The sequence below is a fragment of the Ichthyophthirius multifiliis genome, assembly GCF_000220395.1.
Source record: "Ichthyophthirius multifiliis unplaced genomic scaffold scaff_1120509249806, whole genome shotgun sequence".
Lineage (NCBI taxonomy): Eukaryota > Ciliophora > Oligohymenophorea > Hymenostomatida > Ichthyophthirius > Ichthyophthirius multifiliis.
The window spans coordinates 412-14853 of NW_004087295.1; the positions used below are offsets into that span (position 1 = coordinate 412).

Sequence of the window (14442 nt, forward strand, 5' to 3'; positions counted from 1 at the left end):
ATTATAAATTTTAAGTATTTAAAATTAAAAATATTTAGAATAAATTTTATAATATAAAACCAAATCAAAAATTTTAAAAGAAAAAATAAGTAATATTGAAAAAGAAAAAGTATAAATACAAGAGATTATTTTATAAAAAACATTGTGTAAAGAATCGAACTTAATTTAAATTTAAAATAACTAGGAATAATAGTTAAAAATAAATAAATTAAATTAAGAAATAAATAAATTAAAATAATAAAATATTTAATTGGAAATATAAAATTAAGAATTTAAAAATCTTTTAGATTAATAAAAAAACCAAATGGATTAATAATAGATATTTTTGTAAATTAATTAGTAAAATTAAATAAACGAAACTTCATTTTAAAGACAAATTTTAGATTTAAAAAATAATTTATAAGAGTCAGAAATATAAATTATAAAAAAAAACTAATAATTATAAATACAAGAAGAGAACTATATTTAATAGATATAATCTTTATAATAAATTATTAAAAATTTAGAAGAAAATATATCTAATTAAAAAAATTAATTTAATTAAAAAGATAAATAAGATATTTTACAAATTTCATTATAAAATAATTTTGATAATATGCAAGTATTTATATTTTATAAAATATTTTATCTTTTTTTTTTTTTTAATTTTAAAGGAAAAAAACGATTTTAATGAAAAACTAAAATTTGAAAATAAAATAATTTCATCAGAATTATAATCTAATTGCTTAACAGATTAAATATAAAATATGAATTAGAATTTATAATTTTCTTAAAATAATATTAAATCATAATCTAATTATTATAGTCTTAAAGATAATCATAAAACAGTTTATTCGGAATAAATAATTAACAAAAAAACTAATTAATAAATGTTTTTAAGTGTTGAAAATATTAAAAGGATAAAGTAAGAAAGCAAAATTAAATTATAAGTATATATATAATAATATATAATTTATTAATTATAAAATAAAAAGAAATTAAATGACATAAAGAAATTAATAATAGAACACAAAAAATAAAAAAAATGATTTTAAAAATATAGATATTTATTAAAATGAAAATATATATTAATTTAATAATATTTCTTTTCAATATATATATATATATATATATATATATATATATATATATATATTTTGTTATATTAACATTATAAAATAAATATTAATTTCTTTATTATTTTATTTAAAAAATATATAATATATAAAATAAACTATATAAAACAAAAATATTTAATTGGATATATTATAAAATCTAAAATTCATAATAAAATAAATTATATGTATTTTATAAAGCCTTTCAATTATTTTAAATTACTAATTTAATTATTATTATTATTTTAATTTTTTAATTTTATAAGGCATTTTTTTATATTAAATAGCCTAAATATTTCATAAACTATTTCATTTTTAAGTAAATTATCTCTTTATTTTTAAAAAATTACTATATTAATACATTAAATATATTTTACTCTTTAGCTAGATATTTGAAAATATCACAAATTTAATATTTCTAAATATTAATACTTTGTATAAATTTAGATAAATATTAAATCATTAATTTGTTTTCTTTTTTATTTATAAAATCCTATATAATCTTTTTTTTATATAAATTTTCAATTGATAAAAATAGAACATAAAATCTTTTGATATTTTATTTAATTATGAAATAATTTCATATTTTTTTAAAAAAAAATCAATATTAGAATATTATTTAAAAAAATATAAAAAATATAAAGAAGTAAATGAGAAATTGAAATTATTTCATTTTTTATTATTTGTATATTTAGGATTTAATTTAGAGTTTTTTTCTCCTTTATAAATAATTTTAAATCCTCCTGTATCTACAAGCTTTTTAGTACCTTTTTTAGCCATTGAATAATCAACAACTACCTTTACAGTGTCAGTTAAAACTCTTTAAACAAGATCTTTAGTAATCGAAGTACTATAATCCATTGAAGGTGAGCTATTTATTTCAATCAACCATGGTTACTAATTAGAATCTATCATAAAATCGTATCCAACTAATTCCATTGAATTTTTTCTAGAGCCAACTTAGTCTTTACATGATTTTAAAGAATTTATAACAATTTATTTCATTTTAGGTTAAATTTTTTCATAAAATACATCATAATTATTATTAGTTTACTTTTATTTTTTATATATATTAATATAAATAATGTGTTTTTTACTTTTAAATATTAAGCAAATTAGTCTTATCTCCACATTAAATCATCTTTATCAATATCTCCGTCTTTATTACATCTTTAAATTACATTATTAGTCAAATGTACAAATCTATTAATATAATTATTTATTTAAAATAATCAATAATTAAATTAATACTTATTATTTAAATCATCTATATTATGATCCACTGAGCAAAACCTTAAATAACATTCTTCGAAAAACCATATTTTAGGAGGGCAAAAATTTTATATAATTACCCATTATCTTAAATCAAATTTCTTTTATATTTATAAATATTTTTAACTTATTAATTATTATTTTTATAAATAATATATATATAACATATTTATTTAACTTTATTTGATATTAATAATGGCCTTTCTATGTATTTTTACACTACATATTATGTTTCTTTACCTACTATATAATCAAATATTTTATCTAAGTCGTTAAAACATTTTATTCCTCTACCTCGTGATAAAACTTATAGGAAAGAAAATATAATTAAATTGAATGAATAAAAAAAATATATATAAATATATATATATAAATAAATAAATAAATATATATATATATATATATATATATATATATATATATAATAAACAATTCGGTTTGACAATCCATATATTTCTATATCCATTTATATTGTATTAAGGGTCAATTTAAGATAGTTTATTTAAGCATTTTATGCATAGATCTAATAGTATTTTTTTATATTTATTTTATATTTGTTAATGGTTATTCAGTCTCATTTTATTTTTCCCTTAATTTTTAAAATAGTGCTTATTATTTCGATTGTTCTATTTAAAACTCTTATTTACATAGAATTTCCCATTCTTCAGAACTTACACAAGGCAATATATCTTAATTCTATATATTATTTATAATTTTTTAAATATTTATTAGTATTTAAATTACATATATTAAATCTATTTATTAAAAGAAATCAATGAATTTTCGTTAAATTATATCTATAGCTATCCTAACACTTAATTCTAAATTTTCATCGAATTTTTCAGAATTTTTCAATATATCTATAAATTAATGGATCATACTTTCTGCCTTTTAAATTTTTGTAAAATATATTTATTTTAAAAATAAATATAAATTATATATATATATGTAATATATATTAAATATATATATATATTTTATACATATATTTATATAATAAATATTTATATTAATATATAATTTTTATATATTTATTTAATTAACATAGAAATATTATATATTTATTATTTAATTAATATACAAATATTATTTACTTTTGTAAATTTAAAATTTTCCATAAAATCTTCGAATTCTTATAAATCTCCTAAATCAAAACATCTTGGAAAAAATTAATAAATATCCATATTTTCTGAATGTATTAAAGTTTTTAAACTTCTAGAAAGTCCATATTTACTTGTAAATACAGAATTATTATCAAAATGATTTACTATTTAAAAATCTTATAAATTATCATAATCTATATCACTTACCTATTATAATAATTGACAAAAAATATAAAAATAAATACTTTTGTAGTCCATTTAAAATCAAAACAAGGAGAAAAGCAGTCTGTGTTTTCGACCCAATCCCTTTCTTTTAAAGCTTTTTTAAGATCTTAATAACCTCCTTTAATAATAAATACTTTAGTTTTTGGATCTATTTTATTTTATTTTTTCCATTTTACAAAATCTGTTTATTAATATGAATTTGTTTATTTTTATTTAAGTTCTTCGTCTGATTAACTTTCACATTCTTCTTTTTATTTATAGTTTTATTAAAGTGCTTTTTATTGTTAAATTTAAGAAAGTCTTTTTCTTACATCATAGTTTATAGATTTTAGTTATGCTGAATTTAAAAAATTGAATCTGTTTTTAAATTTTATAAAATATTTATTTTATTTTTTAATAAATATTTATACTTTTCCCTATATTTATATTTTCCTTTTGTTTTAACTATTTTTAATAACTTTTGAATTATATTTAATGTATTTTATGTAAATTTAATTTGATTTTCCTTTAAAAATATATATAATCATTTTTTTTTATTTATTTTTTAAATTAAAATATAAATAAAATACTTCATCTTTATTATTTAAATATAAAAAAGTTTTAATTTCTTTTTTATTATTCAAATAATTGAAATAATTTTCTTTTTTTCCCAATATATGTAAAAGTTATACTAAATTATATCTAAAATACCTTATACATTTGTTTTTATCATCTTCTGACATTTTTAATATTACTTTATTTGTTATATATGATTTTGTCACAATATTATTTCTTAAAGAATTTCTTTTAATCTCTACTTTAGTTTAAGAATCTTAAGCAATTGCATGTATTAATTATGTTTTTATTTTTAATTTTTTTTAAGCCTATATGATTTTTTTTTTTATAAAAAAAACAACAACAAAAAAAACAAAATTTACTTTATTTTAACTAGCAGATCTATTTTGGCTTTAAAAAGGAATTTTTTATTATGAAAAAATTTAACTTTTTAATTATTTCTATGAATCATCGTACATATTATATTTTTTAGCAATAAGAGACTTTACTTAATCTTATTTCAATTATGTTTGTTGTTATAAATATTATAAATTAGTTAAATATTAAGGAAAAATATTAAATATAGAGTTTATTTAGTTTGTTTAGTTTTCTTAAGTACTTTCTTCATTTTGTTAGTATTTTTAAGACTATTCAATTTATGTTTTTTACATTTTTAAAAAATTTTTGTTATTTCTAAGCGAACATTTTTAAGGGAAAATTAATTAATTGAAAACTGGCATTTTTATATTTTCGATTGTATTTTATTCTTCAGTTGATTGCTTATTTGTTAATTAGACATTAATCTAATTTATTAGTTTAATTTAATTATAATGGTTAAAAGAAAATTGTTATTTTGTTAATGATATTGTGTGGTTGCTCTATACTATATTGTTTTTTTGTTTGAATATGTTTTATTTTAATAAATATTGTTCCGTTTTGGTGTTTTTAGTTGCTTAGTTTTCGCTTGCAATTTGGGATTAACCTTAAATATCAATTCTTTGTAATAGCATTTCTTTTATTTTTACTTTTTATATATTAATGTATATATGTTGTTATTTAAATGATTATTTATGTCTTTTTATTTTTTAAATAAATATATAAATAATATGTTTTTTTGTAAAAAAATAGTTTAAATTAAATTAATTTTTTATGATAATAATTTATTTTTTATTAAATAGAAATATATTTTTTATATCAATTAAATTTATTTAGTTCATCTTTTTTTAGTAAAAGCTAAAAGTTTTAAAATTCTTAAGAATAATCGTATTATATCTATATATAATATAATAGTACCAAGAATATAATCATCAATTTTAAGACAATAAATGTTATTTTTCTTAAAAAATAAATAAAAAAATAAGTATTTATATTTTTAATAAATATAAGAAAACAAAAAAAATACCATTATTAACTAAGTGTCATAAATTATATAGTACCCGTAAATCATAGCTGATATAACAACAATTAGTATATTATAAGACTCATAATCATAAAAGTAAACAATCCAAGAACAAAAAAAACAAACAGAAACAAGCATAAATAAAGTAGCACCGCAAACAGTATAATCTGTTTTTGAATAATAAGCATAAATAGTCAATAAAAAAACGATTGCTAATGTATTTAATCCTGCCATAATTACTCTTTTTAAAAATATAATATTATTTTATATGCAGAAAAATTTTTAATTTATTTTAACATTTATTTGCCATCTTCTGAAGCAACTCCATATTCATCATATGCCACAAAGCAACAAACAAAACTTTATTTTTTAAATGTATTTTATATAATATTTTTAAAAATTACCTAACTATATATCCTTAAGATAATGTAAATATTAATAATAAGAAATAATTTAAAGGAACTTATCTTGCTATATCCTAAAAATATATATATATATATATATATATATATATATATATATATATATATAATTTAAATCTTTTACATTATTACAAAATATTGCTATTAATATCGATACTGAGATAAATGACTAAAATATAAACAATACATAATTTTACATTTAAAAAGCTGCGTATTCAGGATATACCATAGATGCATAAACCATTAAAGCTGTTAAAAATAACTAGTAAAATAATATTGAATAAACTTTCCTTATAAAGCTTAATTTTATATTTGGGTTTTCAAATAATGAAGAATTATCATATATTTCGTCTTTCTCAAGCATTTAAAATCCGTTTGGGTTATTAATGTAATTAATATTTTGTTATTATATTTCTTAATTTTCGACGTCCATTTATTATTTTTTTAAGTAATTCTAAAAAAATATTTTTTTTATTAATATATAAAAATTATAATAAATAATTATTTTATTATATATAAATAATTTGAAATTCTCTATATATTTTTATTATATAAATTTTTATTATAGAATTAAATAAATATCAATAAAGAAAATTTTAAATTTTGGATTTATTTTATTTAAATATTAAATAAATAATCATATATATTATCTTTATTTTAAATAAAAAACTTGATAAAGTAAATTTTATTACAAAAAATTAAATCAAATTATTTATATTATTTGTTTATTATATTTTAAATAAATAAATTGAGATTAATATAACCTACTAATAAATTTTAAAGATAGTTTCAGATATAAATAAAAAAAATCATATAAATTTAAATAATAATTATTTATTTATAATTAAATAGAAAAGAAAAAGAAGAAATATTAATAAATATTATATTTAAGTTAATATAAATTTAAATATATATACAAATTAAAAATAAAAATAGATATGAAAATAAAAATAAAAATAAAATAAAAAAAAAATTAAAAAACAAATGTAAACTATATATTAATTTGTATAAAAAATTATTTTTAATAATAATAAATTAAATTAAAAATATAAGTTATATCTTAAAATATTTATTATTAATAATATATATTTAAATTTAGTTATTACTTTTTTAATTATTTTTTTATTTATTTTAAAAATATCTATATATATATATAATATATATATATATATATATATATTTTTAATATTTTCTTATTTATATTTAATATTGAATCTCTTTTCTTTCTAAAAAAATATAATTAAAATCAACTAATATATTTATCTGCTTATTAATTCAAAATCTTTGCCGAATTTTTAGCATCTAAAAACAATGAAAAATCAATTCTATGTCATCTCTAAAATAATAATTTAATAAAATTATTAATCAAAAAAAAAAAAAATACTATGTAATTTCGTTTCTTCCTTCAGTATTAGCCAAAACACTAGCCGGACTTAATAATTAAATTGCATATCTTAAGCTACTTTTATCTCCAATTTATGCTAAATGAGAAAGCGCATCACTTGTTAATTTGATATTTTCTGTTGATGCTCTAATAGCTAAAATTTTAATTAAATCTTCAATTCCATACTAGCTAGTTTTAATAATAAGTAATCTATCTAACAAATCAACAGGAATACCGTGTGGCGATACAATGTCAGTTCCCCTTATAGTACACATACCTCTATTAGTAGCTAAAATTACAATTGGAGCTAAATTAGATTCTAATGCTCTATTTAAAAAAGTGAAACATTCAATATCTAACATATGTACTTCATCAATAAAAAGAACTCCAGGTACTAATTCTGCAATTCCTTAGTCTATATATTTGTTAACTATTTAATTAATTTGTTGTCTTAATTTATCTGTTATTTCGGTTTTTTTAGGCTTCATTATTTAACCCATTAATGAAACAAAATCTTATCCATGTTAAGGTTTTGCATTTGCAATATCCAAATCATGTAATGTAATATCTTACACTATCTCTTTTTTTTTATGAACATCCCCTTTAGGTAAAGGAACATATTCTTCAGCTTCGAGATCAAACTCAGAAGCATAAGAGTCACATTTACCTACTCTTTTTACATTTCCGGAAGATGCTTCGATATAAATAACATCGCCTGTGGAAACTTTTTCTCTTTACATATTTTCATATATAGAAGGGTCGAGTTTTAATTATTTAGTGCCTTTAGATGTCTTTAATGTAACTATTACACTGGATACGATCTTTCCATATCTATATTTATTTATTTATTTTTTTAAATAAAAATAAAATATAATATAATTTTTAAAACCCTTCAGCTTCTTCACGTTCTTCGGTTTTTAATTCAGTAACTTCCCCTTCCCAAACTTCTTTGGTTTCCTTTATTTTCAATCCAATTGCTCTTCTAAAGTTTTCCATTAATATTTCAGTCTTTTTTACTTCTGAAGAATATACTTCAGAACCCACCATAGGACAAAAAGGCACTTTAGGACCTAATTCAGTTGATAAAGCTAATGCAATTGCTGTTTTTCCAGTTCCAGGAGGTCCGGCTAATAAAACTGCTCTTCCGGCCATTTTTTTGGTTTTTATTAAATCACATATTATACCTGCGGCCTATTTGATTATTTTTTTTTTTAATTATATTAATTATTTTTTACTTCTCGAGCATTTTCTTAGCCTACCATACCAGAAGCAACAGCTACGGCAGTTCCTTCTTCATTTAAACCGAGACCTTTTACGTGTGAATGAGATGCTATTCTTTAGGTTTTGGTTGTTGATTTAACTTCTTCGATCTTTTTTTATTTTATTTTTTAAGTATATATATTGAGATAAAAATATAATTACTTTCATTTTGTGTTTTTTTTTTTTTATTTTATATATATTAATTTAATATTTTTTTTAGTTTTTTCTTTTTTCTTAAATTTAAATTAGAAAAATATTTTTTAATTTTTTTTTATTAAGAAAAAAATAAGATATATATAATATATATATATATATATATATATATTTTATATATATTTAATTATATATATATATATATATTATATTTATATTCGAGATAAATCGATATAATGATTCATTATTATTTGTGACGTAAAGTTATAAAATATTAGTTCGAAGAATATAATTATTATACAAAAAATTAGTTAAAAAATTAAAAGGTATACATAACAACTTAAAGTAAATAAAATAATAAATATGATGCTTTAAACATTTATCAATATAAATTTACATTTAATTAAATTATAATATAAAATATACTATTTATAATTTATTTATTACTATTTTTGTTTCTAACATAACGTGTTCATACTTAATGTACAAATCTTCAAAATTTTCTTAAATATATTATATTTTTATTTTATTTTAATTTAGACAAAATAATATATAATTTATCTAAATATTATTAATATATTAGTATTTTAAATATTAAATTTGTTTATTTTCTTTAATTTAATTAAAAAAATATAAAAAATAATTTTTATATATAATAATTATAAATTATAAAAATATTTATTAAAAGATTATTTATTTATAAACAAAATATTTAATATTATATTTATAAAGCAAAATTATATAGTTAATAATTATTAATTTATATATATATATATCTATTTAAATATCATAATTTTAATTAATAAAAAAAATGAATCATATTCTTATAGGAACTAGATTTGAAGAGTCTGAAATAAACAAAAGATAGCACTAATACAATTAAAAAGCATAAATCAATAAATATTAATCTAAAAATAATCTATAAATATATATATAAAAAGGCAGTAAATGAAAAAGGGCAAAAAAGATTTCATGGCGCATTTACAGGTAAATATAAATAAAAAAATATTTAATTTATTTTATAAAAAAATATAAAAAGGTGGTTTTTAAGCTGGATATAATAATACAGTAGGATCTGAATAAGGATTTGCCCCAAAAACATTTGTTTCTTCTAGAAATAAAAAAGCAGAATCTTAAGCATAAAATATATAAGATTTTATGGATGAAGATGATTTAGTATTTTTAAGAAATTTCGATTTGTTATAAGAATATTAATAATAAATAAAATATAAAGGGAGGGCATGTAATAGGATAAAATTTAACAGCAAAAGATGAATTTGAAACTTATTCAAACACAAAAAAAGAAATTATTTAAAAAAATTTAGGATAAAGGTATATATAGTTTTTCTTATATTAAAAATTAAAATAATTAATTAAAGTATTTTAGGGTTAGCACCTAATGAATTAATTGTAGAATCAAGAAACACTATAGGATGGGAAATATTATAAAATATTAAAAGCAGAAAAAAAATAAAAGCTTATAATAATATTAAGAAGAAAATGTCGATTTATTTGATATGTTTACTGATATGGAAAATTATTAAATTAAATAAAATTTTCATGGCATTGGATATAATGCAAATAATAAAAGAAGTAATATTTTTGAAGAAGAATTTAATAGAATTATGAAAAAATAATTTATGACTTAAGAAGAAATTGAAAATATGGAATTAAATAAAAAAGAAAAAAATAGAATTTATACTGATTTTAAAAAATAATATAATTATGAAGAAGATGATGAAGATAATGATTATTTTGATGATTAAAGAATGAAAAAATAAATTGTATTAATAAATTATATAAAAAATATATACATAAAATACAATATAAATATAATTATATTGATATAAATATAAAAATGCATTTATATATATATAAATATATATATATATATATATATATATATATATTATTTATATATTTATTTTAGATGATGATCAAGAGGTTAATAATAATATTTATAATGATAATAATATAAAATAAATTAAACTTGATTTTAATTAAATTTAAAAAGTTTAATTTTTTAAAGATACTATTTAATTAATTGACGAAAATAAGTATTTATTTGTTTAGACATATATTTTTATTTATTAAATTTTTTTATAAAGTTAAATATAAGTTGACATACCTGAAAATTATGATCCTTACAAAAAAATGAAGGAATATTTATAAAGCGGAGGAAAAATGAAAGAATATTAAAAATAAATTAAAAAATACAAAAAATTAAATGCTGAAGAAAGAAGATAATTACTTGAAGAATAGTAAAGCATGGGTATTTAAAAATATAATAAAATTGTAATTGTATATATATTTATAAAGATAAATTAAAGAAATAAATTTAAACTAAAAAATTCATTAAAGGAAAAGATGAAGAAACAGAATAAATATAAGAAGAAATTTATTAAAAATAATAATAAAATTAATAGAATAAAAATAATTTTAATTAAAAATGGTCTATTAATAAATAAAAAAGATATGAAAATTGGGTTTTGGAATATGAAGGAAAATAAGTAGGTGGTTTTTAAGAATAATTTCAAGTAAATATATACATATATACATATATTTTCAAATAAATAAACAGTTAATGAGTTATAAAGAAAAATTAAAAGAAGAGAAAGAATTTGAAAATTATTATAAAGAAACAAAATAAAATAACCCAGAATAGAAACAAAAAAACATTCTTTAAAAAATAGAGTAATTATAAGAAAAGTTTGATTCAATTAAAAATTTCAGAATTGTGGAACCTTGGTTTCCAGAAAAACTATTATGTAAAAGGTTTGGGGTAGTTCCTCCATATAAAGATAGGGAATATTTTGAATAAAAAGAAAAAGAATTTAAAATATAATAAGAAAAAGAATAATTTTTATAATAAAAATAATTTAAACTTGGTTAAGTTATATAACCTTAAAATGTTGATCCTTCTTATTATGGGCTTCCTACATAATTTAAATCAAATAAACAAACTTATGTAGAAGCAGATTATAATAAGGAAAGCAAAAAAGAATAAGAAAATCAAATTTATGATGTGGGATAGAAATTTAATGAAGAAAAAAATATAAGAGATTAATAAATTAGTAAAGAGTTATAATAAATTGATAATGCTTTAGAAGAAGAAATTTAATAAAAATAAGATTAAAAAGCGAAACCGGATTTAGAATTGTTTAAATCAATTTTCGGAGACGATAATGAGGATTGAATTTTATAATATAGTATATAACTTAAATGCTTATATTTTATTTTTAAAATGTGTAAATATTAATATAATTATATATATATATATATATATATATATATATATATATATATATATATATACATATACATATACATATATATTTAATTTTATTTTTTATTTTATAAATTTTAATATTATTTTTAAAATTAAAAATTTATTTATTATATATATTTTTTTTTTTAATTACTAATTAATTTAAATAATATTATATTATATTTAAGGATACAATATATTTAAAATAAATATTCTAATAATAAATTCAAATAATTAATGTTTGACGATTTAACTTAAAAGAAAAATATATGGGAAGAAAAAAGATATATATATGAAAGTGAATAAAATACAAAAAAAGCATTTAATCTAATAATATTATCATTTGTTTAACAAATAAATTCAAATCTATTTATCATTAAAAATATTTTTAATTTATTTGAAAAAATATATAGATAGCACTTTTTATCCTACTAGTAATGAGTGTTAGTGGTATTTCTGATGTTTGGAATTGCATTTTAGAAAAAGATAATCATTGTAAAAAAAAAAATTGTTTTTTATTGTGAAAAATTAATGTATTTTTAAAGAAAATAAATAACTTTGTATGGCAGTAAGAAAAAAATTAAATTGCAAAACTGTATAAGGTCCTTTAAACGTATTATTTTTATTTTTAAAAAAATATAATTAAAAAGGGTTTAATTAGTTTGCATACTGATTAAAATGCAAATGCTACTGCTGAAGTAAATATAAAAATAATATTTTATTTTAAATTTTTTATATATATTTATAGATATCATGTCCTTGGTAATCAGGAATTTCAGAAATAAGGATTTGTTTTATTTTATCGTCAATTGTAAGTATTATATTAGCTGCATTAGCATTAAAAAAAGAAGATAAAGAATATTCAAATATGCATACTGTTTCGGCAATGTTTTTATCTGTATTAATGATAATATCAGCTTTATTTGATTATATTTCAATAAGAAATTCATTAATTAATAATTATAATTTATGTAATTTAAAAGAAGAGTTTTTCGTTGATGAATAAACTAAAGTAATTTTTATTTTATTTTTTAATAATTGAAATTTTTTATTATATAGGGTGATATTAATTGTGTTTATTCTTTTTATTACTATACTGTTTTAATAGAAATTTTAACTGCTGTTTCTATAGTAATAAATAAATAAATATAATATATATAATATATTTGCATTTAAAAAAAAAGTATATGTGCAGCTATTTTATTAAAAAATGGGAAATTGGATTGAAATTAAAAAATTTTATTTGATGAAAATAAAATAAATGTTTATTTTTTATAAATAATAAAATAAATATTTTTTTACAAAAAATATTTATAAAATACGAGAATAAATATAAAAATCTAATTTTATCTTTAAAATAAATTAAATAATATATATAAAAAAGAATAAAAAAAAATTAAAAGATGTATTTATATTTTTTATAAGAATGAAAAAAGATAATAAATAATAATATTATATGAATAAAAAACATATTAAAAACATATTAAAAATAAATTAAATATATATATATATATATATATATATATATATATATATATATTATTTTTTTTACAAAAAAAATATGTAAAATTAATAAATTAGGAATTTCTAAAAAATAATTTTCTTAAAAAAATAAAAAATTTAACATTTATTTTCTTTACTAAAAATTATTACATATATATATATATATAAAATTGCTTTTTTGTCAATATCCTTATCCTCTTTCAACTTTTTCTTTCCAATTGTTATAGTCTGGTTCATATATAAATTAATTTTCACTTGTAAACATAAGATCTAAAAAAATTTTATTTGTAAATATTTAAACTTTTAAAATAAATAAAACCTGTAATTAATACAGTTTTGAAGACTATAGCTAAGAAAATCCATGCATTATTAATTTTTAAATCTTATCCATTGAAAAATAAAACCCAAAAAAATATAATAAGAACAATCCAGCACTTTTATCTAAAGTTAAACATTTTTTTTTTTTTCAAAATAATTTATAAATATTTTTGTTATAAATAAATTATTATAGAAATATTTATTTATAATTTTTATTTTTTTTTGTAATATTTTCCTTATTTTATATTTAATTAATATAATTTTTATTGTATTTATTTAATAATATTTATATATTTTTTTTATTATAATTTTATAAATTATTTTTTTAAATAAATTTAAGATAATTTGTTTAATTAATTTTAATAAAAGAATATAAATATATATATATATATATAAATATATATATATATATATATATATATATATATTATACACATATATTCTTATATATATATATTTATTTTATTTATTACGTACTTTAAACTAATTAGTAATTTACTTTATTTT

At 15.8% G+C, this 14442-nt stretch overlaps 5 protein-coding genes across 5 annotated transcripts, besides 34 other annotated features; 2 read left to right on the plus strand and 3 right to left on the minus strand. All coding sequences in view use genetic code 6, as the record gives it.

Annotated features, from left to right (window-relative positions):
- The first annotated feature begins 193 nt into the window (after window positions 1-193).
- Window positions 194-234: a microsatellite.
- Window positions 197-242: a microsatellite.
- Window positions 243-1091: 849 nt separating this feature from the next.
- Window positions 1092-1135: a microsatellite.
- A 628-nt stretch (window positions 1136-1763) lies between these two features.
- Window positions 1764-2944, minus strand: IMG5_034110 (tubulin-tyrosine ligase family protein, putative; the record flags this gene model as incomplete). Its single annotated transcript, XM_004039039.1, has 5 exons — window positions 1764-2147; window positions 2192-2297; window positions 2346-2467; window positions 2545-2672; window positions 2797-2944. 5 exons carry the CDS (start codon window positions 2942-2944, stop codon window positions 1764-1766), a joined length of 888 nt encoding a protein of 295 aa, XP_004039087.1.
- Window positions 2716-2790: a microsatellite.
- A 344-nt stretch (window positions 2945-3288) lies between the features above and the next one.
- Window positions 3289-3342: a microsatellite.
- Window positions 3290-3385: a microsatellite.
- Window positions 3293-3338: a microsatellite.
- Window positions 3293-3385: a microsatellite.
- Window positions 3294-3389: a microsatellite.
- Window positions 3297-3353: a microsatellite.
- Window positions 3302-3385: a microsatellite.
- Window positions 3351-3395: a microsatellite.
- A 660-nt stretch (window positions 3396-4055) lies between these two features.
- Window positions 4056-4102: a microsatellite.
- Window positions 4103-5360: 1258 nt separating this feature from the next.
- Window positions 5361-5438: a microsatellite.
- A 3-nt stretch (window positions 5439-5441) lies between these two features.
- Window positions 5442-6413, minus strand: IMG5_034120 (nmda receptor glutamate-binding chain, putative; the record flags this gene model as incomplete). The annotated part of the gene is made up of 4 exons (XM_004039040.1): window positions 5442-5564; window positions 5631-5940; window positions 6032-6105; window positions 6174-6413. 4 exons carry the CDS (start codon window positions 6411-6413, stop codon window positions 5442-5444), a joined length of 747 nt encoding a protein of 248 aa, XP_004039088.1.
- Window positions 6112-6158: a microsatellite.
- Window positions 6414-6486: 73 nt separating the features above from the next.
- Window positions 6487-6537: a microsatellite.
- A 47-nt stretch (window positions 6538-6584) lies between these two features.
- Window positions 6585-6616: a microsatellite.
- Window positions 6617-6970: 354 nt separating this feature from the next.
- Window positions 6971-7029: a microsatellite.
- Window positions 6972-7035: a microsatellite.
- Window positions 6973-7028: a microsatellite.
- Window positions 6991-7040: a microsatellite.
- Window positions 7041-7186: 146 nt separating this feature from the next.
- Window positions 7187-7229: a microsatellite.
- Window positions 7214-8861, minus strand: IMG5_034130 (hypothetical protein; the record flags this gene model as incomplete). Its single annotated transcript, XM_004039041.1, has 5 exons — window positions 7214-7385; window positions 7434-8264; window positions 8323-8624; window positions 8669-8803; window positions 8856-8861. The coding sequence occupies 5 exons, from the start codon at window positions 8859-8861 to the stop codon at window positions 7325-7327; spliced, it is 1335 nt and encodes a 444-aa protein (XP_004039089.1). The 3' UTR covers window positions 7214-7324.
- Window positions 8862-8983: 122 nt separating this feature from the next.
- Window positions 8984-9064: a microsatellite.
- A 655-nt stretch (window positions 9065-9719) lies between these two features.
- IMG5_034140 (hypothetical protein) lies at window positions 9720-10477 on the plus strand (the record flags this gene model as incomplete). The annotated part of the gene is made up of 2 exons (XM_004039042.1): window positions 9720-9833; window positions 9886-10477. Coding segments are annotated over 2 exons (591 nt in total), but the record flags the coding sequence as incomplete, so codon positions are not given.
- Window positions 9738-9786: a microsatellite.
- A 9-nt stretch (window positions 10478-10486) lies between the features above and the next one.
- On the plus strand, window positions 10487-13126 carry IMG5_034150 (hypothetical protein; the record flags this gene model as incomplete). The annotated part of the gene is made up of 8 exons (XM_004039043.1): window positions 10487-10630; window positions 10777-10790; window positions 10955-11147; window positions 11273-11383; window positions 12528-12609; window positions 12660-12727; window positions 12765-12812; window positions 12863-13126. Coding segments are annotated over 8 exons (924 nt in total), but the record flags the coding sequence as incomplete, so codon positions are not given.
- Window positions 10653-10756: a microsatellite.
- Window positions 10675-10753: a microsatellite.
- Window positions 10712-10767: a microsatellite.
- Window positions 11029-11076: a microsatellite.
- Window positions 11653-11710: a microsatellite.
- Window positions 12112-12182: a microsatellite.
- Window positions 12182-12237: a microsatellite.
- A 451-nt stretch (window positions 13127-13577) lies between the features above and the next one.
- Window positions 13578-13604: a microsatellite.
- Window positions 13605-13612: 8 nt separating this feature from the next.
- Window positions 13613-13654: a microsatellite.
- A 651-nt stretch (window positions 13655-14305) lies between these two features.
- Window positions 14306-14392: a microsatellite.
- The last annotated feature ends 50 nt before the right edge of the window (window positions 14393-14442 follow it).